The 27148-nt window shown below is 43.1% G+C and overlaps 1 protein-coding gene across 1 annotated transcript; it reads left to right on the top strand.

Moving 5' to 3' along the window:
• The first annotated feature begins 2193 nt into the window (after positions 1–2193).
• Positions 2194–9699, top strand: TEX55 (testis expressed 55). The gene is made up of 3 exons (XM_081003504.1): positions 2194–2797; positions 7101–7163; positions 7948–9699. The coding sequence occupies exons 1-3, from the start codon at positions 2333–2335 to the stop codon at positions 8008–8010; spliced, it is 591 nt and encodes a 196-aa protein (XP_080859630.1). The 5' UTR covers positions 2194–2332; the 3' UTR covers positions 8011–9699.
• The last annotated feature ends 17449 nt before the right edge of the window (positions 9700–27148 follow it).

Raw genomic sequence — 27148 nt, 5'->3', positions numbered from 1 at the left:
TTGCTGGAGCTTGGGAAGCATTCATGTCACCCTTTCCCCCAGCTGTGGAGAAGATAAGAGGTTTGTTGAGAAAAAGTGTGAAGTAGGTTAGGCTATAAGAGAGAGCTGCTCACCCACAGTGATCCAGCAAGCTTCAGCACTGAATAAGGTATTAACTGGAGTAGCTGGGATGAGGATGGATATAATTCAGTGCAATGTTAATGTTTTGAGCAGGTATCTGTATATTTACATGTATGTGCACTTGAGTTAAGATGCATTTATGTACTTCTCTCCCTTGTTTTGTCTTTGTTGTTCATGTGTGAACACACTATAAGCGTTATGAATTATTTCCATTGAAGTCTGGGAGACTGCGCAGAGTAGTAAGTAACTCCTCCAGCCGAGCCACACCTCTGAGTCAGCTCTGTAAGAGCTGGCTTCCTGCATCATAGTATTTTCTCTTAAAAGGGCCACATGTCAGATATTTAACTGATAATAGAAGAGGAAGTGTTGTCATTTGATGCTGTCATTTAGGACTTTGAAATGTCCCCCCCCCCCCCGGGTCTGTGCAGGGTTAGCTCCTGTGCATTTGGGCTGCAATCTTATGCACATTGGCCCAATGGAAACTACAGAGGGAATTACTTCTGAATAGACATGCATAGGATTGCTCCGTAAACATATTTTCCCAGGGCCATTGAATGACTGATAAAGGGTCTCCAGTATTTCTTACCTTGGGTATTTGGATCCAGCATGCCTCTTTCCAAACTGATGAAAGTCGATTGCCGTACTCTATGCTTGACAGCCAACAAGGATCTTCTGTCTTTCATCTTGTAGCTTTACTGTCTCTGCCTTTTTTATTGTGCTCTGTGACAGGTTCTTAGTGATAAAAAACTAAGAACTAATAAACTGGGAGACAGGTTTGTGCTATTCCAAAAATGAACACACAAACCTACAGTTTTGTCTCTCAGCCTGTTCCAACCTTTCACACCTCACCTGCTCATATCAGCTTGCTCCAACTCTGTAGTTCCCCAGTATTGTGAACCCCTGACACTAAAATGCCACATACACACCCCTTTCTGCTAGCAGAGACCACCTTTGTCTTCCAATGTTTAAAGCAACAGGTACCTATCTGGGTGTGTTGGAAACAACCCTTGAATATGTTGCATTGAGCATAGCAACACAAAATCTTAAGAGATACAGATTCAGGTAGGTAGCCGTGTTCGTCTGATGCAGTTGAAATATATATATAAAAGAAGAAGAAAATCCAGTAGTACCTTAGAGACCAACTAAGTTTGTTCTTGGTATAAGCTTTCATGTGCATGCACACTTCTTCTGATACACTGAAACAGAAGTCACCAGACCCTTATATATCGTGGGAGGGTGGGGTGGGGTTTTTCTCAGGAGGGTAGTAGGAGATGGGTAATTGACTCAATGGGTGTGGAAAACCTGTTGACGACTGTTGTTGTTGTTTAGTCATTTAGTCGTGTCCGACTCTTCATGACCCAATGGACCAGAGCATGCCAGGCACTCCTGTCTTCCACTGCTGTTGGTCAAACTCATGCTGGTAGTTGACGACTGTTAACGACTGCAATTAGTCCTACAGGAAAAAGCAAGGGATAGCATGCAGATGTTTAGCATGTGTAATGAGACAGGAATCCAATATCTCTATTAAGACCAGGTCTCTCCATAGTTTTCAGTTTAGTGATAAGTTGTAATTCAGCAACTTCTCTTTCAAGTCTATTTCTGAAATTCTTTTGTAGTAAGACAGCTGCTTTGAGGTCCTGTATTGAATGTCTTGGGAGACTGAAGTGTTCTCCTACTGGCTTCTCTGTCTTATGATTCCTGATGTCAGATTTATGTCCTTTTATCCTTTGGTGTAGGGTTTGGCCTGTTTGTCCAATATAGAGTGTTGAAGGGCACTGCTGGCATCATCAATGCTGGCCTTTCTCCTTCAGCTGTCCATATATTTGGCTTTCATGTGAAGGGACTTTATGTGTGTACAGCAGTTCATGTGTGGAGCCCCTTCACACACTGGCCAAATGTTGTGTGTGGCAGTTTGGCAGCTGTGCTTCTTGGCAAGGGAAAGGATTAACCTTCTCAGTCCCACAACTCTCCATATTTTTTTAATTTTTTAATTTTTTATTTTTTGCCCAAGGGTAGGATTACGTCTAAGGCCTACAGAGTGCAAGAACTATGCATGTGCCTCTTTTCTGCATGGTAACTTCTTGCTTGTTATGTATTGTAGCTACAGCCAGAAAGAGTTCTGATTACTGAGGGGCAGGAGCACCCTGAATCACCAGAATCTATTGCTGAACCACAAAAGAGAAAACCCCAAATTCTTGAAGTGGTATTGTCCATGGATGAGACACAAGAACCTATCATGGAGGAAGCACCAAAACCTATCGTAGAGGAAGCACCTGAGCCTATCGCGGAGATAGCAGCAGAATCTGACATGAGCAAGGCACCAGAAATTGCCACGGAGGAGACACCAGAACCAACTCGCCCAGCATTTCATCCTGTTTCCTCTTTGGAAGGTCTTGGCTCTATACTCACTCAGCAACATAAGAGAGGAATTGTGTTTCCACATGGTTTGGTCAGATCGGCAGAAGGCATCGTGATCTCTGAAGAATTGGCGCCCCAACAAGTACCGTCTCAGGAAATGGTGCCTCAACAAGTGGAACCTCCAATAATAGAAGAGCAGCCTCCCCCAACATTTGTTCCTTCTGTGGACTTCTCCGAGGAGATGCCTGTTGTGTATCAAGATCCCTTTGAAGTTTCACTTAGGTACATGGAGAAGCATAATATTCTGCAGATATTTCAGGTGAACCACTCCCTTTTTGCCTTTTCTGTCAAAGCTGCCTTCACTTAGGCAAAAGCGTGCACAGTGGCTGTTCTGAACCAACCCAGCCAGTGCCTTTATACACAGTGGTTTGAGGGAATCTCTTAGCATTTGGGGGACATTACTAGCCCTGGGACGCGGGTGGCACTGTGGGTTAAACCACAGAGCCTAGGACTTGCCAATCAGAAGGTTGGCGGTTCGAATCCCTGTGACGGGGTGAGCTCCTGTTGTTCGGTCCCTGCTCCTGCCAACCTAGCAGTTCAAAAGCACATCAAAGTGCAAGTAGATAAATAGGTACCGCTCCGGTGGGAAGGTAAACAGTGTTTCTGTGCGCTGCTCTGGTTCGCCAGAAGCGGCTTAGTCATGCTGGCCACATGACCCGGAAGCTATACACCGGCTCCCTTGGCCAATAAAGCCAGATGAATGCCCCAACCCCAGAGTCGGCCACGACTGGACCTAATGGTCAGGGGTCTCTTTACCTTTACCTTACTAGCCCATATCCTCTTTTGAGAGTACTCTGCATTATATTCCATTCCAGCCACAAGAATGATTGTGGAAGGCTTTTGTCCCATAGATGCCTAACTGGGCTTTCTCAAGAGATTACAAGCTTCACATAGTGTCCCCTTCACATAGTGTCCCTCTCAAGATCTCTGAGATCTATTCCTTGTCTTTAGGACATCTGAGATCTAGTCTCTGCCTTTAGGAATACAGTGATGGAGCATCTAGCTCAATGTTTCCCAAACTTGGGTATCCAGCTGTTTTTGGACTACAACTCCCGCCATCCCTACCTAGCAAGACCAGTGGTCAGGGATGATGGGAACTGTAGTCTGAAAGCAGCTGGACACCAGTGTTTGGGAAACACAGATCTAGCCCTTCAGCTGTTGTTGGACTCCAGCCACGATCATCTCCAGCCAGCATGGCTAATGGTCAGGGATGATGGGAGTAGTAGCCCAGCAACCTCTTGGCTGTTCTTGACCTCGCCATTTGTGGTTTCCTTCCAGTGGGACCTGGAATATTGCTGGTGTTGCATTCCTAGTTGCTGTATCACGTTCTGCTGCAGGGGTGGGGAAACTATGGCCCTCAGGATGTTGCTTGGTTACAGCTCCCATCATCCTGGACCATTGGCCATGCTAGCCAGGGCTGATGGGACTTGGAGATGAGCATCATCTGGAGGGCCATGTGTTCTCAGCCTGCTGTACTGCATCACACACACACACACACACACACAGAGTGAATCTTACAAATCGGTCCCTGTGAATTCATATAGGAAGATACTTTTAAAATTTATAGGAATGGAACACATTCCAGTGGTGAGACAGGGGGTTGCTGCCGCTCAGAAAAGAATAGAAAGTCTACCTTGTTGCATGAGTGCACATTTTCCCCTATACTTCTCTGTACAGGGGCATCTCTCTCTCTCTCTCTCTCTCTCTCTCTCTCTCTCTCCCTCTCCCTCTCCCTCTCCCTTTTCCTTCCTATTTTGGTGGTTTAGTAGTCCTAGTGCTGTTGCTTTTAAATGCAGTTGTGGTTGTTGTTTTTTAATTTAAAAAGAAAAGAAAAATGAAGAGATTGACCTAGAAACCATTCTGTACATCAGTGCAAAACAGTATGCCAAGTACAATAACTGGATTAGTTGCATCACAAAGAAATACAACAGTATCAATTGTACAAAATCTAATTCAACGTTTCTTTATTTTTAAATTCTTGGTTGACTTTCCTGAGAGCAACCCAAAGGTAACATACAATGATACAAGGCATAGAAGACCCACATTACAACATACAATAATACAAATGATAAAACACAGAGAAAAATAATCCAAACAGCAAAAAAAAAAAGCCCCAAACACAACTATGCCAGGCATTGCAATAATCCTAGATGGCAGCAAACCAAAACCTAAACAAGCCTTTTCAGAATAAAATGCCTGAAGTGTTGGCCTGCAGTGAAAAGAACCAAATGGAAAAAGAGGAGTAATGCAAGTTAAAGATGCTCTGTTCTCAAAAGCAAAGCATGCACATTTGTGAAAACTGAAATATATTTTTGAAATGTAGTTGTTCTCAGCATAGTTTTCTTTGAAGAAATTCATATTCCTGTTCTTCAACTTTCCCTTTCAAAACAAAACAGCATTATCAATTTTTAATGTCATCAAATGGTTTAGAAAATCCAACTACCATATTTCGTAAGTTGGTAATTTATTGTCCAAAACATTGTCCATAACCCCCTTTTTAAAACGCTATCCTTGAAAATAAATTTTAAATACAAAAAATAAAAATGAGAAAGATGCCCAGTTGCACTTCAGCTGTGGTATCTGCACCATTGGACACAAATCAGTCAAAAGTGTCCATCATTACGCCTGCCAAGAATGGCATCTCTCCACCCATTTCTGTTGCATATGGGCTCCTTGATGAATCATTTTGAAAGGCTCAGAGTTTGCATACACCAGAATTATTTTTGCTTATGGGCCTGTGATCTTGGTTAGTTCACTTAGTATAAATCCAAGTTCAGACATAACAGGGGACTCTGGTTTAATATAAGCCACCAATGAAGCGCCAACAGAGGAGGAATGTGCGAGCCTGGCACTTTGGAAAATAGTGACAAGAGCAGGGAAAGGAAAGGAGGAAGAAACCACAGGACAGTGCCATTAATAATCACTGAACTGGTCTAGGGCATATTTTCCCAGATTCATAAACCATGTCAGAAAAGATGATCCAAACCAGCTCAGTGACTGTGTACTGTATCCAGATAGGCTCTACTTGGAGTAGACCCACTGGAATGAAGGCACTTAAGTTAGTCATGCCCATTAATTTCAGCAGGTCTACTATGAGTATGACTGATATTGGATACAACCCATAGCACTGGGTTTGGGGTTTTTGGCCCTTGTGACTTTGGGTTATTGTTTTTATGCTGTTTCTATGATGGTTATATCTGGTCTGTTTGATTGATGGTTGTTTTTCTAAAGTTGTAAGTCACTCTGGGGACCCTTGGAGTTGAACACGCAGGATAAAAATAACTTAATAGATAATTACAGGCAGTTAGTTATATATTAATATATTTCAACTTCCAAGTGCAATGTGCTTACCATTATTGCTTGATATATTGCTTTTTAAAATATTCATCTACCTAAACAATTGTGCAATTGAGGAAAGCAGTTGAAATTTGAAATAATCTGCAATGAATCGTGTAGATTTCTAAATACTGTGTTATTTTATCTATCTATCTATCTAAATAAATAAATTGCTCAATAAACAAATCCTATATTGGGCCTGTAATAGATGCACTTTGTAACTTGCAACTTGCAGTTTTCATAGAATCATAGAATTGTAGAGTTAGAAGGGACCTCCAGGGTCATCGAGTCCAACCCCCTGTAATGCAAGAATCTCAGCTAAAGCATCCATGACAGATGGCCATCCAACCTTTGCTTAAAAACCTCCATTGCAGGAATATCTACCATCTCCCAAGGGAGTCTGTTTCACTGCCAAACAGCTCTTACTGTCAGAAAGTTTTTCTGATGTTTAGTTGGAATCTCTTTTCTTACAACTTGAATCCATTGGTTCAACTCCTACCCTCTGGAGCAGGAGAAAACAAGTTTACTCCATCTTCCATGTGGCAGCCCTTTAGATAGTTGAAGATGCCTATTATATTTCCTCTCAGTCTCCTCTTTACCAGAAGAGGAGCCCAGAACTGTGGCGCCCGGAACTCAACACTGTACTCCAGGTGTAGTCTGACCAAGGCAGAATAGAGTGGGACTATTAGTTCCCTTGATTTGGGCACGATAGGTCTGTTGATACAGGCTAGAATAGTATTAGCTTTTTTATTTTATTTTTTTGCTGCTGCATCATACTGCTGACTCATGTTAAGCTTGTGGTCCACTAAGACCCCTAGATCTTTTTTTACATGTACTACTGGCAAGCCATGTGTTCCCCATCTTATATTGGTGCAGCTGGTTGTTCTTGCCTAAGTGCAGAATCTTGCATTTGTCCCAACTGAGTTTCATTTTGTTGGTTTGAGCTTAGTTCTCCAATCTGTTAATGTGGGAGTGTGTGAACATTTCAGGTTATCAAGCATATGTGTTAGAGCACCTGGGATTTTGCTGTACAGTAGACATTTTTCAGGAAAGATGAAATGACACATCATGTCTGTATTTGTAAATAATACATATTATGTATATCCCATACCTTTCCCATCCTGAAAAGAAGACAAGCCATTCTTGCCTCTGGCAATATAATTTTGTATCTTTTCATTGTTTGCCTTCAGGAAAGGAGTATAATGACTTCTGTCTTTCTCACTCAGGAGATCACTGAAAATCTGGTGTATGAGAAGCCTGAGAGGCCATTAGAATTCATGTTGAGACAGGTATGTCGTCCCTGCAAGGCACACACTGCTTGACTGTTATGCTTCTCTGAAGAAGCAGAAAAGGGGCATTGGAGCTGAGAAATATATTTTTCTTGCTTGAGGCGGGGAAAAGAGAGCGGGCAGTTACAGAAAACGAGAGCCATAACACCCTAGTGCTTATAAGTACAAAATTGTGTTCTGGAAGGAAAAGGCACTGGGGGGTGGAAGATGCTATAGAAGACCTACCAGATGCTCCTCAGTTTAAAGAAGAGATGACTTCCTCTTTTGGGAAGATGGGCAGCTCAGTAGCAGAGCATCTACTTTGCATGCAGATGGTCACGGGTTCAATCCCCAGCATCTCCTGGTAGGGCTGGGAGAAATTCCTGCCTCAGTCCCTGCAGAGCTGCCACCATTCAGTGTAGACAACACAAAGGTGATCCTGCAAGCTTGGTGAAACTTCCACGGAAGATGGCAGTATCTAAATATACTATGCAGAACCACCTCCGCCACCAGCTCCCCTCGTGTTGTGCTTAGGTTTGGAGAGGTGAATCTTGTCTGGACTGCGACAGAGAGAAAGAGCGAGTTAAATTTCCCAGAGATTTAAATGGCCAAGGCTCCCCCCAGCAGTTATTATGCACATAACAAACATGGGCATTTGTTTTCATTCACATCTGGTTTGGCCGTCAGTTGAGGATTGGGGTTAAAGATGTATATTTTTAATGAAAAAATCATTAGCATGCAGCAAATAGCTAATACACTGACTGATGCTCTCTGGATTCGTTTTTGGTTTTCGCTGCTTCCTTAGGTTCAGAATATGATAAGGAAGCAGGCGTCTGAGAGACATAAAGAAGACAACAAGCCGGTGTAAAAGATGAAGACCCGAAAGCTCAATGAGCTGCTCTTGGATGCTGCCCTAGGTGGAACAAGTTCCAGTGCTGCCCTCCCACATGTTCTGTCTATGCAAATTCTATAGATTTGAATGCTGTCGGTGGTAGCTGATTTCTTCCAGTGTGGGTGCTGTGCTGGGTGATCTAGGACGATAGGAAGTACATAGTTGCACCGGAGCGCAGAATGTCACATGCCTTTTAGGAAGCCACCAAGGTACTCGCCATCCAGTACTAAGGCAGTAATCCTAAAACATACTGACTGTCATAGTAAGAGCTGATCTACATATCCTGCAGAATCAGATCATGCTGTCTTTGCTGGATTGGCCCATCTCAGATTGCAAGGGGGGGTACATTTTGAATGTGTTCCCATGGGGGGAGGAAACCCTTTATGCATATAGAAAGCTAAGATTTGAGGAAGAATTCCGCTTTGGTAGTCTTTGCCCTGTGAGACCAATTCCATATGTACAAATACAATTATTCCCCACCGTACAGGAGCTTTCAGGTACACGATTCATCACTTGCAGACCAAAGTAGGGGGGGAAATTGTATCACGTGATGCAGCTGCATGTGTAAATCAACTGGAATATTTGTGAGTAAATAGCCTCAGGGTCCGTATGCAAGTCTCCCAACAGTTAAGCAACGTGGTTCCCTCACATTTAACTTAGCTAGATAAAAGTAATTAATTTTGTGGGGGCACTATCTAGTAATAATGGTGATGAGACTACACGTAACTGAACTGTGAATTGTGATAACTTGGGTGAAGCATTAATAATTTTAAACTAGGCTTAACTAAATATGAATTAATGTCTAGGTGTTAGAACATATCTAGAATTCTGCTTGTTAGAAAAAAAAAATATTTTCAACTTCTGGTCGTATGGTGCTCTAAATGAGAGCCCATTTATCTAATTCAATTTAATGCTGGTGCACCTCCCCCCCCCCCCCCAATTACCTTGGGCACCTATGCGACTAACCAAGCTTACAATGCTTTTTCTGATGTCAGTTGTTGAAAAAAACTGAATTTAAAACTGATGGATGCTTGCAGTTGCCTAATTTGTAATATGTCCCCCATTCTGGAGATTAAAGAGAGGGCAGTGTCTGTTGATTCTTTGCAGTAATTGGACTCAGAATTGGTGGTGTGTTGCTATAGTAGCCAAGATACCTGTTTTCCTGAAGTGGTCTCTTATGAATTACATAATTCTCTCTCAGTTCTGTAATTAGGAAGAGTCTATTGCCCTCCAACCATTGTTGGCCTCCATCTCCCATCAGCCCCAGCCAGCATGATCAAGGATGGATGGGAGCTGCATCTGAATGGCCACAGGATCCCCACTTCTGCCTAGCTTAATGTTTGCATATTCTGAATCCATAGGAATTCAAGTTAAATCCAAGGTACTCCATTTCCTGCTTCTGCTGATGGGATTCATGCTTCAGAGAGACCTGTTTATTTATTTGCTGATGGGGGGAAAAGATTATTTCCCTATGTTCTCACAATGTACAGGAACCAAACAACATATTCAGATTTATTTGTTGTTAGCTTTTAGGTCAAGAATTGATGGGTTGGTCTTTGGTAAAAAAAATAAAGATTTCTAAGCAATTTTCATCTATGTGCAACTACTGATCATGTGCAAGGCAAAGGCTCTGATTCCATTTAATAAATTAATTTTGCTAAGTTACCTTCTGTGTTTTATGCATTCGGTTCAATGTCCAATGCTTGTAAGATTCCCAGGTCCAAATCTTGAAGGCTCTTTTAGACCTACCAGGTTGCAACCCACAGAACATCCATTTACCTTTTTAATCCCCCAGTGCAGTGGGAGACAAGGCTGCTATGGCTTCTTCTAGCCACTGTAACCATGGTCCTACTGTCTGTCCCTGCCTGTGCATGGCACCCCCGGATTCCTGTTTATTATGACAAGTGTGTCTGGGAGAAAGTCAGGTGTGGGCAGCCACTATATATTGTCTCCTGATGGATTGGAAGCTACCCAAGGTCCCATATGTGTTTCCTGGATTGCATCCTGGCAACCAAAGTAGTTCCAGGAGAGCCAGTGTGGTGTAGTGGTTAAGAGCAGTAGTCTCGTAATCTGGGGAACCGGGTTCGCGTCTCCGCTCCTCCACATGCAGCTGCTGGGTGACCTTGGGCTAGTCACATTTCTCTGAAGTCTCTCAGCCCCACTCACCTCACAGAGTGTTTGTTGTGGGGGAGGAAGGGGAAGGAGGATGTTAGCCGCTTTGAGACTCCTTAAAGGGAGTGAAAGGCGGGATATCAAATCCAAACTCTTCTTCTTCTTCTTCTTCTTCTTCTTCTTCTTCTTCTTCTTCTTCTTCTTTCTCCAGGACCTTAAGACAATATACAGCATGGTTGTATCAATGGGCAGAGCTCAAACACTCACTGCCCTTCACCCCCAGGACAGAGGGATGCAGTAAATGTCCTGCTTGCTGCAACAGACAGCAGAATAACATGGCAAATGGACCATTTAAGTACTATTTTCATTATAATTACATTAATATCCTGCCTTTCCTCCGAGGAGCTCAAGGTGGGTTCTCCCCTCTCCCCATTTTTTTCTTACAAGAATCCAAGGTAGATTAGGCTGGGAGGCAGTGACTGTCCCAAGATCAGACAAATAGCTTCATGGCTGAGTGAGGAGGCACTGCTCCTGCCTGCTATCTCACTCATCAAAAGTCATTGAAGTTGCAGGCAGAATTTCTTGTGTAATGACCAGACAATGGTTAGCATCACTGCAAACACTAATAGCAACCTCATTTTCCCAAGAATTAAGTTTGCTTAAGCAGCCAAAATGGCACCACCTGTGTCCAAGAACGAGGTAACACCAGACTTGAGGAGCCCTGAGATTTGCAAAGTTTCAAAAAATAAAATAAAATAAAACATTGGAGGTTAACCCCAGCCCTCCCCAAAAAAAGAAGCACAGCTCAACGAGGACTAAGCATGCTTAGTCACAACAGAATGCTGACTGACTTGGGAAGGAATAGGAATGGAGGGTGGTAAAGAAAGCAATGGAATGAGATAGCTGGGATCCTGAACGGGTTGTAGATCCCGTGCATATTTAACACTTAAGAAACAAAGGTGTAATGTTAGCATTTTTATTTGTGACCACTAGGTAGCAGCAAGAGGTTGCAGAGTCCTCTTACTAATTGGTAGTGTGGCTATAAGGTACATAAACTAATGTGGCAGTTAACAAGGTCACACATTTTGAAAAGCTGGCATGCCATAGGGAAACACCTTCCTGGAAATGTAGTTGCTTCCTTTCAGTCTAAAATACAGGCGTCCTCCAAGGCTTAGGAACCGTACAGCTGCAAAAACATAGTGTTGATGTCCCCGCTTTAAAAAAAAAATAAAAAATTATTAGGTTTTTCATTTTATACTTTGTCACATGTCAATGTAATCGAAACATCACTTACATCTTTGCTCATCCGGAGCCTCGACTTCCCCCCTCCCACTCCCTGGCTTTCTCAGGTATACACTTTTGTCTTTGCATTCCTATCTCACCCGATTTACTTTCTTTTTATCCTTAAAGAAATTTACTTCCATGTTTGTAAACCAGTTCCACATATCAACATTGCAAAATATTTTAAGTAAAACCTGCAAATCCTCAAATTCAAGGAACTGGATTTCATAGTAGCATTTTCTCGTCTTTTTGGTGGGGCAGAGAGTTCCTGTCAGTTTCAACAGCTTTGAATTGCCATTTCTCCTCTTGCCATCCTTCTGAGTCTGAAGAAGCTCTAGGCACCAGCAGAAGGAATCCCAAACTATTATAAAGTTACTTATTCAAGGTATAGATATTATACACACCAGTGTTATTTTTCTAGGAAACACCATGAACACCTCCCTTATTCTCTTAGAATGGCAATGGCAGCTGCCTGAGAGGTGTTGGAACTGAGTTCAGGTGAGTTCTGACTGAAAGAAAAGCCCTGTACATAAGATAGATTTATAATTACAGTACAGTGGTACCTCGGGTTACATACGCTTCAGGTTACAGACTCCACTAACCCAGAAATAGTACCTCGGGTTAAGAACTTTGCTTCAGGATGAGAACCGAAATTGTGCTCCTGCGGCAGTGGTACCTCAGGTTAAGAACAGTTTCAGGTTAAGAACGGACCTCCAGAATGAATTAAGTACTTAACCCGAGGTACCACTGTATAGATCAGGAGTCATGCAACATGGTGCCCTCTAGATGTTGTTGGACTACAACTCCCATCAGCCACAGCCAATGGTAAGGAAAAGATGGGGGCTGTGTATTTATAATAATCCATGAAGGTTTTTTAGTTTGATGCCTAGTTGTGTCTATCCACTTGTGAAATGGGACTTGACCTTCCTGCCCTGCCCTCTGAACTCTCATCTACCAAATCTGTTAGAGAGGTTTGGGGAATAACATTGGATATCACCCCTTGTTTTTATATGTGGTTTGGTGCAGGTATGTTTAAGACATTTATAATTAAAAAGGGAACCAGCACTTGAAATTTAGCTCCAAAACACTCTGGCAATATACAGAGCTCATTCATATAGAACTCATGTTACATGATACCCCGCTGCCAATGTCCACTTCAGGTAATCATCACTGAATGTCCCTGGGTCCATAGGTTCCATATTCCACCCCTCTGGACAAGTACAAAAATAGGGGTGGGATTTATAATCACTGACTGGTGTGCTTGGCCAGTTCTCACCATTTATGAAAATCACCTGATCAGCTTCGATTTTTAAAATTGTCTTGAGGTGTGTGCCCAATGTGAAGTCATCACAAAACACTCTATTTTAGTTAGCTTTAGTTAATTTTAACAGGATCATGCCCAGCTTTTTGGGGGGCGGGGGAGTTGCCAGTATGTTGTCCTTGAAAGTTTATTTTTTAAATATTTTGTATATATTATTTGCCACATGAAGAATGCAAAAAGTCAAGGTGAAACAAACTGCAAATCACATGCAGGTTTTGCTTTGAAGTAAACTGGATAGGATTGACTTCTGAGTAAACATGAATTGGATCGGGTTCAAAGTAATTTCTTCTTCTTCTTCTTCTTCTTCTTCTTCTTCTTCTTCTTCTTCTTCTTCTTCTTCTCTCTCTCTCTCTCTCTCTCTCTCCTTTCTTTCCCCTCCCTCCCTTCTCTTTGCTTCCCTTCCCAGCTTACTCAGAAGCCATCCTGCTGCAGTGTTCCCTTGGGTTTACTCCTAAGTAGATATGTCATAGCTCCCCTAATCATCTGCCTCTCTAAATATGTTTTTAATAGCCCCACTCCAGCTAACCAAGCTGCAATCCATAACACCAGTTACTTAGGAGTAAGTCCCACTGAATGCAGTAGGGACTTACTTATGAGCAAGAATAAGAATAACTGCCTTGCAAGACAAGCCTTAAAGCAAATTGCCTTTTGTACATTGTATGGTTTGAAACTGAAGTCTGATACTTCAGCCCGATAATTTTGTACCTTTCCATATTCCCACCTTTTCTGATTCCGGACCTGGCCTACACACACACACACGTAAAAACTAGGGCATGCAAGTTTGGGTTTATGATTTCTTCTTGATCATCAAAATGGGTGGTGCTGTAGTTAAGACTGCTTGACTGGGCCTTAGGAGAACAGGGTTCAAATCCCAACTCAGTCATACAACTCACACCTCTGGGTGTGTCTTACCATGCCCACTGACACCAATGTTCATGCAAGGCTGTCATGCTTTGCCTATTGACTCCTATATTCCTCTGGGTGTGTCGTGTCGTGTCCCTTGGCTCCTATGCCATATTTAGGGGATTCCAATTTCTCTCACAGATCTACAATTCCCAGAGTGGTTTAACAATCAATCTCCCTTGCCAGGGAACTTTGGGAATTGTAGCTCTGAGATGAATAAGGACCTCTTAAACACTCTCAGCACTCTTAACAAACAATAGTTCCCAGGATTCTTTGAGGCAAAACAAAAGCTGCCTAAAATAGCGTGATATCTTGCCCTGGTATCTACTGATGAAGGCAGATAATAAACACCACCACCATCATCATCAATATTAAAGCCTACTCCTTGTCCTCTTGAGCTTTGCCAGCTTCCGTGTAGGAGAGCTCCATGCTACTTACATATCCTTCTGTGCTCTGTGGCATCCTGGTCCAGCTTTGGCATGGCTAGGTCTTGGCAAGACTGATCATGGCCATTTTAAAGAAGCAGGTATCATAACAGCCACCTGGCCTGGAAATACGTGGGTCCCAGTGGTCCTCCACAGCCAGATAGCCATCTGCTTGCTACACTTTAGGCAAAAGTTTCTGAACTGCCTTCGAGGATAGCCCCATGTACAGCAGACAAGAGTAGTCAAGTTGTGCTGCACCATAGGATCAGCCAATGCGGATAACATGTGCCTATGGCCACCAGTCTTAATCTGGCCAACCAGGAGGATGCCCAGATCCAGGAGCACTCCCAAGCCACAAATGCCACAATAATGCCACAATAAATCCTTAAGATGGCACATGATTCTTCATTCCTTTTCTTAACAGTCTTCTGTACAATTTCTCTTGAGAGAAGGCTGTTATTTGGCAGGGTCCACTTCTAGCTAGCACCAGTAAAACATGGTCCTCCAGCCGCAGCTGCTTAAAATGCGTCGGCGTATTATGCAGGCATTGAAAAAAAATGATTAATTATAATGACTATCATTTCAAAGTCACTGAAAATGGGCGATGCTATCTTCTGTTTCTCCTATTGTAGGAATACCAACTAGCAACCCATCCTTAGTTGTCTCTCAGACTGAGAAAAGCAATGCAGGGGAAGAACGCTGCCAAGTTCACTCACCCGTTGTGGGGAAGTGTAGTATTCAAATTGACTGCAGGATAAATTTCTAGTCTCCTCTGTTGCTTTTCTCCTTTTCTCTTACCCTCATCTACCTTACTATCTTCTGCCTCATCTGTGCCACATCTTCCACACAACCAGTCAAATCTGTTTTGTGCTTGACCTATGCCCTGCATCACATCATGTATTATCTGTATCATTATCATGGTCTCTATCGGTAGGTTTAGCTAGATAAATGGAAACGTGAAACAAGGGTAGAAGAGTGTGCTGATCTGTTTGCTGTTCAGGGGATCCTGAAAGGTAAGATTCCTACTGTGGTTTAACTCATGTCAAGTTCTTCTGTAACCAACCTGCCAATCACTCTGGATGGTATTGCTTGAAGCTGAAGTTCCACACATAGTTCTTTTAGATGCAAATTGTGTATGTTACTCAGATAGCCATGTGAGTGGGCTGGGCAGGCATAGATCTACATGTCTGGCAATCAATCACCTTTGTGGATGGATACATTACTTTTTGACACTCATTGAAAGTTATTTTTGAGAGTATCGTGACTAAGTTGGCACAGCACACCAGCATCAAACATGCTGTGCTCAGATCACTGGTTCATAGGGCGAGGCCTGCCCCATGAAACCAATGTGCTGCGCATGCCAGAAAAACCACTTTCTCCCTCTCTGCTTGTGCCTAATTGTCTGTAATCCTAAAACCCTTTCAAATCCACTGTCATTCATAGTAAGAGGTGATCTACACATACAGCAGAATGAAATCATGCTGTCTTTTTTGGATTAGCCCAGTTCAGAGTACAAGCAGAGGCAAACATGTTGAAAGCTTTCCCCAAGAAAAACAAGCCCTCCCCTCCCTGTACATAGATTGGATTGCCCCATTCCAGCTTGCATAATTGTCTGCCTCCTTTTCTGTGCTTTCATAGCACCTGACAGAAAGGGGGACGGGGAGAAATGCAACCTATGAGGTTGGAGTCAACTGACTGACAGTCAAAAGCCCTTGTCAAGATGAAGGGCCTTTTACCACACCTTTCATTCATCTCCATAAAACAGGACTGTTGTCTCTGATGTAGGCTGTTTGCCTCCAAAGGCATCAAAACTGGGGAGTGTGCTCTTTCTGGCTCCCCAGAGGCACACATACAGTTGCACACATGAAGGCCCATCTCTGCAGATGTTTACACTATAGAGAGGGCCAGCATCTTGGACGGATTTAAAAGATGAATAGACAAAGCATTTGATTCGATGACTTCAGTGGCCCTGAAGGTCCTTGCTTATAGGGCCTGAAACTTATGGATGTCTACTGTTTTCCTAGTTTACTGCAGAGACAGGTTTAGGGCAGTGCAACTGGTTCCCCGCACTGGGTGCCAAGCTGAAATTTGAAAGACCAGAGTCTGTTTACCATATGAGTGTGAAGATTACTTTAAAAAAGGAAATTGACTCAGAATTCACCCAACCAAATTATGGACAAATTTTCTAAAGGGGCTTCATTCCTCACTTCTACCTTTGTGCTCAGGCAGTGAGTTGGTGCACAGAATGCTTCAGCAGGTCCACAGCCTAATCCTCACACAGTATGAGGGGGGGGAGAGTGCCATGACTAAGTTCGTGCAGCACGCAAACCTCAGGTGTGTTCTGCTCAAGTCATTGGCTCATAGGGCGAGGCCTGCCCCATGAAACCAATGAGCCCTGGGCAAAATATGTCACTCTCTTTCTCTCCGTATGTCTAACTGCTTGACTTGTGTGCTTTCATAGCACCTGACAGAAAAGAACAGGCGTGGAAAAGGGAAGGGAGGGAATCCAGAAATAGACCTGTGAGGGACATACTAGCCAAGCTTGAGAAATTGCCTCCAGGCATGATTAGTGCTATGATTATCTAAAGCTAAGTTTTGAGGTTGGGCAGCATCAAGAGCCACCACCAGCTCTATGAATAAAACGGTCAGCTTTCACAGCCAGTTTTAGAAATCTCTGACAAGCCTTTCACAATCTCTATCAGGTTAGGAGGAGCACAGGGACATAGGAACTGCTTCATATGTCCAAGTGAGGCCATGGGCCCATCTAATTTAGTATTGCCAACAACACTGACTACCTCTCCAAGGTTTCAGGCAAGGGCCTCTTCTCACCCTGCCTAGAGATGCCAGGAGCTGCAGCTTAGCACAGGGAACCTGTACTTTTATGGTCCTCATAAGGTCTTGTGATGCCAACATGGTCCTCCTATTTGGGTGTTTGTCCTTTTGTAAAACAATATTTTCCTTTAGAACTGGGCGTGCAGAGCTGAAGTCACCCTCTACTCTCTGGGTAGCTTCATTTTGCTGCCATCCGTTTCCTTATTGCAGGGAATAATTGTACATCTGTTCATATTGTTGCATGCACACACATCATTCTCAGAGCACTGAGAGACCCCTGGGATTCCAGCGCATCCCCTGGGTCTGGTTTCCTTGGAATGAAGGTCAATAAAGACTGTGGTGTCGTAAATATATGAACTATTCGAAAAGCAATTGTAATGAACAGATTACACTAGTAGGACTGCAAGAAGTTCTGTAAGGAGGACTATTTGAAATATTACAAAAAAGACTATGAAGAGAACTATTAGCGATAATGAAGAGTAATAGAGAAATCAAGAAATGCAGAATAAGTGATAAAGAACAAAAAATCAGCAGAGGTGGTTGATGGAAGTCTAAAATATTGCATTGTATAAGATAAGAAGTTATGTTAAATGATTGTTGGAAATGATATGTAAAAAAATCAATAAAATGTATATATATATATATATATATATATATATATATATAAAGACTGTGGTGTCTTTAGGATATATGGTTTTATTTACACATATATACAACCTGAGAGTAGGGTGGAAGGGCTCACAGCATGAATACTGCAGCAGACCTGTCTCAGAGATGGAAAGAAAATACAGTTCCTACCAAGGAAGAATGGCAGATAAAACTGATGGACTACACTGAAATGGCAAAACTGACCGGAAGAATTAGGAACCAGGAAGAATCAAATTTTAATAAGGAATGGAGAACGTGTATAACGTATCTGGAAAATTATTGTAAACAATTAAAATCATTAGTAAGATTGATATGATACTTGTAGTTAAAAGTTGAATTATGGATTATTTTAAAGATTTGACAAAATTGGAGTAATAGAGGAGATACAGGAGAAAAATGTTGGCATAAGGATCCACTAAAGGTGAGGAGGGGAGTCAAAGGTGATTTATTGATTATATTTTAATTGGTTTCAGCACAGAGCAAGGCAAACCTCTGTGTCTCAAGCTTTCAGCACCAGCCAAAACTCTCTCTCTCTCTCTCTCTCTCTCTCTCTCTCTCTCTCTCTCTCTCTCACACACACACACACACACACACACACACAGTCCCTCCTGGCATATTGTTCTCCATTCTAGGATGAGGTGGCATCCAGCCAGGTGAGATGGGGGAAGTCCTACCCATTTGTCTCTATGGCAACCTCTTTGGACATGTAAATGGCAGCACTTAAGTGGGCAGCTAAGGCCATTATCTTACAAAGAAATGATCCAGCAGGTTCAGCAGGTTTCCTCTTACAGATTCTAACCTCACAGTTACAAGGTCACAGGTTTGGAAGGAAGCCATGGCTGTCACCCAGGCTGGCCCCCCTATAATGCAGGTGCAGTGTGCACAGACCTGTTGGAGATACATCTAGCCACTTTAGTGCTTTGAGACTGTTCATACAACTTCTTCTCCTGGGATATCATCTACTGTACTCACCTTATTCCAACTATTTGATAGTAGCTCCTTGCAGGAATCATGGCTAAAACCTACATACAAGTAGGTACAATGGGGACGAGCACACAAAGCTCCTCCCTGTTTCCAACCCATGCTGGATCAGGGTCAGAAATCGCGCATGGATCCTCCAGGAATAGGAGTCAACTGACCATCACCCTCTACGAATTTGGGAGTGATGAGTATGAAGCTCAGTGCACTCTTCCTGCTCACATGTAGATTTTTATGAACAAGACTATTCTATTTTTAATATTGTATCGTATTTTTAAAAACAGCAGCCCAGAGAACCTATGTCAGCCATCCATATATATATATATGGATATAAATATATGGACACCTTTGCAACCTGGAATAATTTTATACCTAGATGAAGAAGTGAAATCTATCACAATATCTATTGGCAATAAAACTCTAGATATGGAAGAAGGGTAATGTAATGTAACCTGAGATGATATGTTGCACTGAAGCTTTTCCTTGATAGCCACTTTGTGACTTTCATTTTCTGCTGCTGAACTAGATTTACCTGTAGGGAAGAGATAACATATATGTCACCCAGGATACTTTTCAGTTTATCTTTTTACCGGCAGCATCATACCCTGCATTGCTTGGGAATTATAAGAAACAAAAAATCAGCGCAGTTACGAAAGGTTCGGTTCACCATTCAAAATGGCATCCAATTATACCCAAACATAAGTGGTAACCTTGTGCTTGATATTAGGAGCCATCATGCAAGAATTTGGTTATGAAAGCTGAAGAAGTGTTCAAGTGCATTGCTCACAAACATTTCAAAATGCAAAGCAGAATATATTTTATTTTTATTGTTTGATAATTGTTCTGTATTGTTATTTTGTTTGCTGAATGAATGTATAACAAAATCTGAAGTAGGCTGGAGTCAACTGACAGTTAACAGCCTTCATCAAGATCAAGGGTCTTTTACCACACTTTTTATTCATCTCCATAAAACAGGACATTTGTCTCTGGTGGAGGGAGGTCACATATTACATAAAGGTAAAGGGACCCCTGACCATTTGGTCCAGTTGTGGCCGACTCTGGGGTTGCGGCGCTCATCTCGCTTTATTGGCCAAGGGAGCCGGCGTACAGCTTCCAGGTCATGTGGCCAGCATGACTAGGCCGCTTCTGGCAAACCAGAGCAGCGCACGGAAATGCCGTTTACCTTCCCGCCGGAGCGGTTCCTATTTATCTACTTGCACTTTGACGTGCTTTCGAACTGCTAGGTTGGCAGGCGCAGGGACCGAGCAATGGGAGCTCACCCCGTCACAGGGATTCGAACCGCCGACCTTCTAATCGGCAAGTCCTAGGCTCTGTGGTTTAACCCACAGCGCCACCTGCGTCCCTTCACATATTACTTACATCTACACAAAACCCAGTCAGTGAGGTAAGAGTTTCTTCTCTGAAATGACAGGTGATGCTCAGCTGCAGGAATATGCATACCTGAGGGTGTTCAAAACACAAACAAACAAAACAAGGGGACACAGAAAACTGCCATTTGAAGGAGATGATTGTTGAAGGTGGGAGAAGGATGTCTTTTTTAAAACACAAGGGGCCTGTGGCCCATCTAGTCCAGCATCCTGTTCTAACAGTGGCCAACCAGTTGCCTATGGGAATCCGGAAGCAGCACTCCCCAGTTACAATTCCCAGCTACTGACATTCAGAGGCATTCTGCCTACAAGACTGGAGATGGAACATAGCCAACCAAGAAACTGGTTCAAGTATGGAAGCCATTCCACAGATGTACAGCACAATCCTTGCTCAAAAGTAAATCCTATTGAATTCAATTGGGCTTACTAACAGCCAGGTAAGTACTCTTTACAGTCCTGTTTAGGGAAGTTTTTAATGTTTAATGTGGTATTTTGTTTTTAACATTCGGTTGGGAGCTGCCCAGGGTGGGTGGGGAAACCCAGCCAGATGGGCGGGGTATAAATAATAAATGATGATGATGATGATGATGATGATGATGAAGTGGAGTTTGGACTGCAGCCTTAGGGAATGAGTAGTTCAAAAGGGGCCATAGCTCAGTGGTATATCTAAGTGGGTGAATAGTATGAAGGATAGATGGCATTCAGAATGTCCCGGTTTCTATCCTTGACATTTCTAGTTTAAAATGTATTAGGTGAGCAGCAGATGTGAAAACCTCTGCTTGAAATCTGCTGCCAGTAGACAATATGGGGCTTGGTGGACAAGAAATCCGATGCCATATAAGATGGCTTGTGATGAATACGGCTGATTTATTTGGCATATGTTTTCATAGCTAGCAGCCGACAGACTGTATTAGAGACACATAAAATGGGATAGCAAGGCTGCTTCCCTCTCTTAAGCAAAAGTAATTTTTAAAAACCACCGTTTGCTTTGTAAGTCTGGGCTTCTCCATTCATCACACTGCCTGCTTGTCAAGCCAGCTTGGCAGAACACACTCTCTTGCCAAGCAACACTGGCAGCTGAAGAGCAAATTCCATTCCATCTTCCACACCCTGCTCATGGAGGGGATTAATTCTGAAACCCATCTAAAACCACTTGAATATTATTAGACCAGCAGCGAATCCTGAGAATTAGCTAGGGTTCCTTTTTGTATTGGCAATCAAACCACATAGTCATCATGATTCACTGCCTCAGAATCAATGAAGTGACCAATGACTGGTAGTATCAGCACTGCAGGGCCAAGTTAGTCACAGAATTGGACTCTCCACCACTCCCTTCACCTGGGTTTCAGAAGCCATATTTGTGCATCAGCTGGATCCTTAAAAGTTGGTGATTTCACCTGTTTTGCAGGGGAAAGTTTGCATTCAATCAGATATACTACTTGAGATATTGTTTGTTGAACTGTGGCGATTGAATTCCAAGAGATGAATCCATGGAGAGCTATCAATGGCTACTTGCCATAATGGCTATATTCCACCTCCACTGTTGAGGCAGCATGCCTCTGAATACCAGTTACTGGGAATTGCAGGTGAGAAAAGTGCTATTGCACTCAGGTCCTGCTTTTGGACTTCCTATGGGCATCAATTTGACCACTGTGGGAACAGGATGCTGGGCTAGATGGCCTTTGGCCAGACTCAGCGTGGTCTTACACTCTGTGCTTCACATAGATGCTGGTAGCTGTACAGCTCAATTTTGCATTAAACCAGGCTTCCTCAACCTCGGCCCTCCAGATGTTTTGAGACTACAATTCCCATCATCCCTGACCACTGGTCCTGCTAGCTAGGGATCTTGGGAGTTGTAGGCTAAAAACATCTGGAGGAAGCCTGCATTAAACAAACCAACAAACCTGGAAGGGGAATTGAGGAGCTGAAACATGGGCAATTCAACAGGCAGTTATCACTGGTCCCCATCTATGCTGATCAGAAAGCAATAAAAAGGTTTAACCCACAAAGAGGATTCTTAAAATGAACATTTCTGGTAACTTTCTCTGAATGGCATTTAGTATGAGTGAACATTATAAGAGGATCTTAATCTTGTCTGTACTCTGTTTGCTTTAACTTTTATTTCTTAAAGTCAATATTTTAAGCAAACATTATAGGAGGATCTTAACCATGGGTAAAGTGCATTGCTGGTTAATTTAGCACTATATTAAGTGTCGAGACTCTGTTTTAATTCTAGCAGAAAAGGGCTCTGATCTGGTAGCAACCTTAGTTTAGCCTCTGGTCTAAAATCATCTTACATGGCTGCCACATGTCACATAGTAGCTGCTACTTATATTTACTCCTTCATCACAATTTCTCTACAATATACATTGCATGGAGAATTAGAGTAGCATTGCCAACTTTTTCCCCCAGCAGAGGTTGTGAGCCTTTAATACCCATGCTTCATAGCAAACAGAAATTTAGCAGGAAAAACTTTGCACAGATGGCAAAGAGGCTTCCTGCCAGAAAAAGTTGGCAACCCTCCCTTGCCCCATTTACCTACCTGGCTATCCCTTTCATATAAGGAAACCATATCTGCTTGTAGATTAAGAATTGCATCCAACATAGTGTAATGATTTCTGCCTGTACAACAGGACTGCACCATCCTCCCCAAATCTGTTCCTTAGAGTTCCTCCAACACTCTGGAGAAAATGGGGGAGCATGGGTGTCGGAAAAGGGAGAGGAGACCCACAGCACAGGTGGAAGTCCTTGTGCCAGCAGGACAACTTTGTTAGATATGGCCCTATGTCTTGAGTGTGCAGATGTTCACATAATCTACACAAAATTTTCTTGCACAGAAATGATATTAGGGCCACCACTTCTTTTATCAGCTTCTGTACCATGGCTTTTAACAGCCAGTGTGGCAGGAGTCAGTGTGATATAGTGGTTTGACTGTCGGACTAGGACCTGGGCGACCAGGGTTCAAATCCCCATATAAAGCTCACCCAATGACCTTGGGCCATCAGTCACTCACTCTCAGCCTAAGCTAGCTCACATGTTTTTGCAAGAATGAAAAGAGGAAGGCAGAGAACTAGTTACACCATCTTGAGCAACTTGGATGAAAGGTGGGATATAAATGTAAGAAGCTAATAAAATAAAATTGATCAGCATATGTTATTTTATTTTATTTATTAAACTTATTAGTCACTTGTCACCAAGAAGCTGCCCAAGTAACTTAAAGAAAAATATACAATACATGATAAAAATATACAATACAAAATATACAATACATAGCAGGGGAAAGGGAGAATCATATAATACACAAATATTTCATATAACATAGCATTTATGGAAAAACCAAGCCAACACACCAGCAATATAAATAGCAGCAAACATAATTAACAATACTCAAATACTAAAGTGATACTTCCAACCACTAACTAGCAAATAAACAAAAACCATTCACATCAAACCGACAATTTCCTCCGTTAACCTCTCCATCCCACCCAGAAGTGTGGTGTCACAGCCAGCTGTTGCAAATCAGCAGTGCTGTCCAGGGATGGTTCCGTGTTTCTCTTCTCCTGTCAGCAGGGAAGCAACAGTTAGTAGAACATGCTACTCCCCATGCTGTAAAAAAAGCATCATATACCAATTGCTCAGGTGCAGCATCAGACAGCTGGCGCCTCTGAGCAATTGCCAATGGTCTGAGCCTTCAGAAGTGCTCCCCACCAAACTTGCTGCCAATACCAAATGCTACCCAGGTTTCAGTGAGCACCCAAGCACCAGAGACCGGGCAGCTGTGAAGAATTCCGGCCTATTAAAACAATCATATGACTCATCTCCAAAATAAAGGCATTTGGAGGGAAGGAATTAAGTTTCCCCATTCTCTTGCTGCTTTTTATAGAGAGTCACCATATTGGTTATTTGACATTTGGGGGGCAAGACTCTGTCTCAGGTGCCAACATATCTTGAGCTCCTCCTGAAATCAGATTTGCCTTGTTTTCTCCTCACACTTCCTAGAACTCCAGCAACTCTACTCGATTAAAAAAAATAATTAAAAAAATCATTTCTATTTCTTTTAATAAAAGACAGTTGGACAGGGTTTTTTAAAAATATATATATATATATGTTCCCCCCACCAATAACACATAGTTGATGTGGAGTCATCGCTGAATTTTCTGCATGCTTGTTAGACAGATCCAAAGTGTAGGCTGTGTGACCTTTTGCAGAGATTTGCTGCAGTACAAGTGGAGGAGGTGGCGGGAAAGAAATGTGTTGAGGACATTTTCTACGCTGGCTTTCAAAGTGCCAGATTCAGCTTCCCTCCTTATTTCCCCTCATTAATGCATAGCCATGTTAGGAAAGGCTAGACCTGTTGAAGTTCTGCCTGTCGTGTTAAAGATAGTGATATCTGAGGACCTCCTCCACATCCCCCAACCTGCTGCCCAAAAAAATAGTGATGGGTACTCTTCCAAATGGGTACTCTTCCTGCCAACCTAGCAGTTCGAAAGCACGTCAAACATGCAAGTCCAGCGGGAAGGTAGACGGTGTTTCCGTTCGCTGCTCTGGTTCGCCAGAAGCGGCTTAGTCATGCTGGCCACATGACCCGGAAGCTGTGCGCCGGCTCCCTCAGCCAGTAAAGCGAGATGAGCGCCGCAACCCCAGAGTCGGCCACGACTGGACCTAATGGTCAGGGGTCCCTTTACCTTTACCTTTACTTTTCCGGAATGACTGAAGTCCAGAAAACAACTCATTTTAGGAAGTCTACATTCTGCTGTGCTTCTCCTTTATAATATGTGAACTGCCCTGCCCCCATACCTATGACCCCTCCCCCTTTACCAAGACAGATAAGGACCTTGATTGGTCTAAGCCGCAGTCCAGGGCCAGCACAGCCTCACCTGATCCAGATGTAGCAGAGATTAAAAAATGATGCCCCAGACATTTAAAACACCCTTATGCCACTTTGATGGTCATGGCTTTCCCCCAATAATCTTGGGGAGTATAGTTTGTTAAGGTTGCTGAGAGCTGTTATGAGATGCTCCAGCAGGCTACAAATCCCAGCGCCCTTAATGAACTACAATTCCCAGGATTCTTTGGGAGGAGCCACAACACTTAAAGTGGCACAAGAGTGCTTTAAATGTATGGCAAGGATGTGACTATAGAGTTGAGTGCCATTGGTGTACTAATGACATCCCACCCCAAAAACTCACAATGGCTGCTCCCAGTGGCTTCATTGAGATGCTAAGAAGCATGGGTGATAAAAAATGATGCCCCACTCTGGCATACCATAACATGTGCACCCACTTAATGTTGCCTGCTGGAGGTAGGATTGGAACACACTGCCGTACAGCACAGTCTTTACTAACAAAACTACTATAGGCCTCGTAGGATTGCTGGTTACTCTGGCCTGTTCCTTTAACAGCTTGGGTATCAAGGAATCAGCAGGTGAAGCTTTTCAAACCATGCAGAAAAGCACCATGAAAGCTACTGCTTCTCCCTGGATCTGCTGTCTTTTCAGGATAGAAATCTATAGACCTCTCAATGCCTTGTTTTGCTAGAAAGAGTGAGGCAGATTGACTATTAAACAGGAAGCTTTTCCTACACCCAGAGTACTGGGAACAACATAAGGCTGAGTGGGTAAGGAAACCTTGCTCATAATCACATGCTTTCAGACTTGCAATAAAATGTTGCAGTATGCAGCTTTCCTAAAAGGAGTTGTTTTCTGGACTTTAGCCAGTCTGGAACAGAAGCCCTTAAGTTCTCTTGGAGATAGGGAGTTTCCACCCCCATCGTTCAGCGCGGACACTGAGGTCCAGCGCCGAGGGCATTCAGGCAGTTCTCTCACTGAGAGAAGTGAGGTTACAGGGAACCAGGCAGAGGGACTTCTCGGTAGTGGTGCCTGCCCTGTGGAACGCCCTCCCATCAGATGTCAAGGAAATAAACAACTATCTGACTTTTAGAAGACACCTGAAGGCAACCCTGTTTAGGGAAGTTTTTAATGTTTGATGTTTTATTGTGTTTTTAATATTCTGTTGGGAGCCACCCAGAGCAGCTGGGGAAACCCAGCCAGATGGGCGGGGTATAAAAAAATAAATTGTTGTTGTTGTTGTTATTTGCTGGTGTGTTCTTCCTCAAGGAATGCTCCCTTCAGATTGCCAGCCAAATTTTCCAAGTGGGACAATCCACGCCAGGTTTTGCTTTGCTTTTCCAGCTGTACCACATTCCATAGCTACTGAGCAGTACTTATTAGTCTGCATTTGGCATTTTTTTATGGTTGTTGTTGCCTTTTTAGCTGTTAAAAAAACAAGTTTTGTCCTACTGCTGTAAACACGAGGTTTCCCCCAAAGCTTGCTGATACACTGGTCTTGCTGCCCAGGTGTCCTGTTTTGGTTCTAGTCCTATCGGCACTCACAGCCTGAGTTTGCTATTAGAAGAAATGATGTTGGAACATATATTCTTATCTCCTTGCATTGAGGGGTTAAAGGCGGAAAGGGAAGAAGAGATTGATTGGTGGTGATTGGAAATCCCTGCTCCCTATTCAGGATTCTGCAGTAGAAGAATATCTCTTCACCGTAACTTAGTGGTAATTCTTCCTCTTGACCCTGTAGTAAGATAGTAATTGAAAGGTTATCTCCACTATAAAGTATAGTCCTTTTAATGATGGAAGCAGGAGAAAAAGGTATTCAGGCAATGCTTAACCCAATTGCTCATTAATACAGGAAAGGCTTCAATCCTAAACATAATGACTATGGAACAAGCCCTGCTAGAGACATTGGGGCTTCTAAGAAAACATTGTGCTGGAAGTGACTTTAAACACAGTTCTTTATATTCGGCCCTTCTTCCTTCAACCACCTCTGCTCACTTTCTGACTGACTGCCATTCTCATGGCACAGGAGCCTGCCCGGGGGGTGGGGGAAGGGGGAGTAGACCACATAACCATTTTCAGGCATCCATTTGAATGATTATTAACAAGTTAACAGACTCCAGTGAGAGGTTGTGGACTCTCCTTCCTTGGAAGGTTTTTAGGCAGAGGTTGGATGGCCACCTGTCATGTACACCACACCAGCCCAGCCCAGGCAGCAGCAAGAAGAAGCTGGCAGCGGCGGCAGGTTAGGGGTTAGGGGGCACAAATTACTTGCCTTGCCCCGGGTTAGGGGGCGCAAATTACTTGCCTTGCCCCGGGTTAGGGGGCGCAAATTACTTGCCTTGCCCCGGGTGCTGACAACCCACGCTACGCCGCTGTTTCC

Source organism: Podarcis pityusensis, assembly GCF_964106645.2.
Source record: "Podarcis pityusensis genome assembly, chromosome: 4".
Classification (NCBI taxonomy): Eukaryota; Metazoa; Chordata; class Lepidosauria; order Squamata; family Lacertidae; genus Podarcis; species Podarcis pityusensis.
Note: the sequence above shows the minus strand (reverse complement) of the source record. Positions and strands in the feature narration are given on the sequence as shown.

Excerpts from the sequence above, each read along its gene's own strand:
- TEX55 (XM_081003504.1), top strand. The coding sequence starts at position 2,333 with ATGGATGAGACACAAGAACCTATCATGGAGGAAGCACCAAAACCTATC. Across the intron at positions 2,798-7,100 it reads ATATTCTGCAGATATTTCAG|GAGATCACTGAAAATCTGGT; the intron begins GTGAACCACTCC and ends TTTCTCACTCAG. Across the intron at positions 7,164-7,947 it reads TAGAATTCATGTTGAGACAG|GTTCAGAATATGATAAGGAA; the intron begins GTATGTCGTCCC and ends CTGCTTCCTTAG.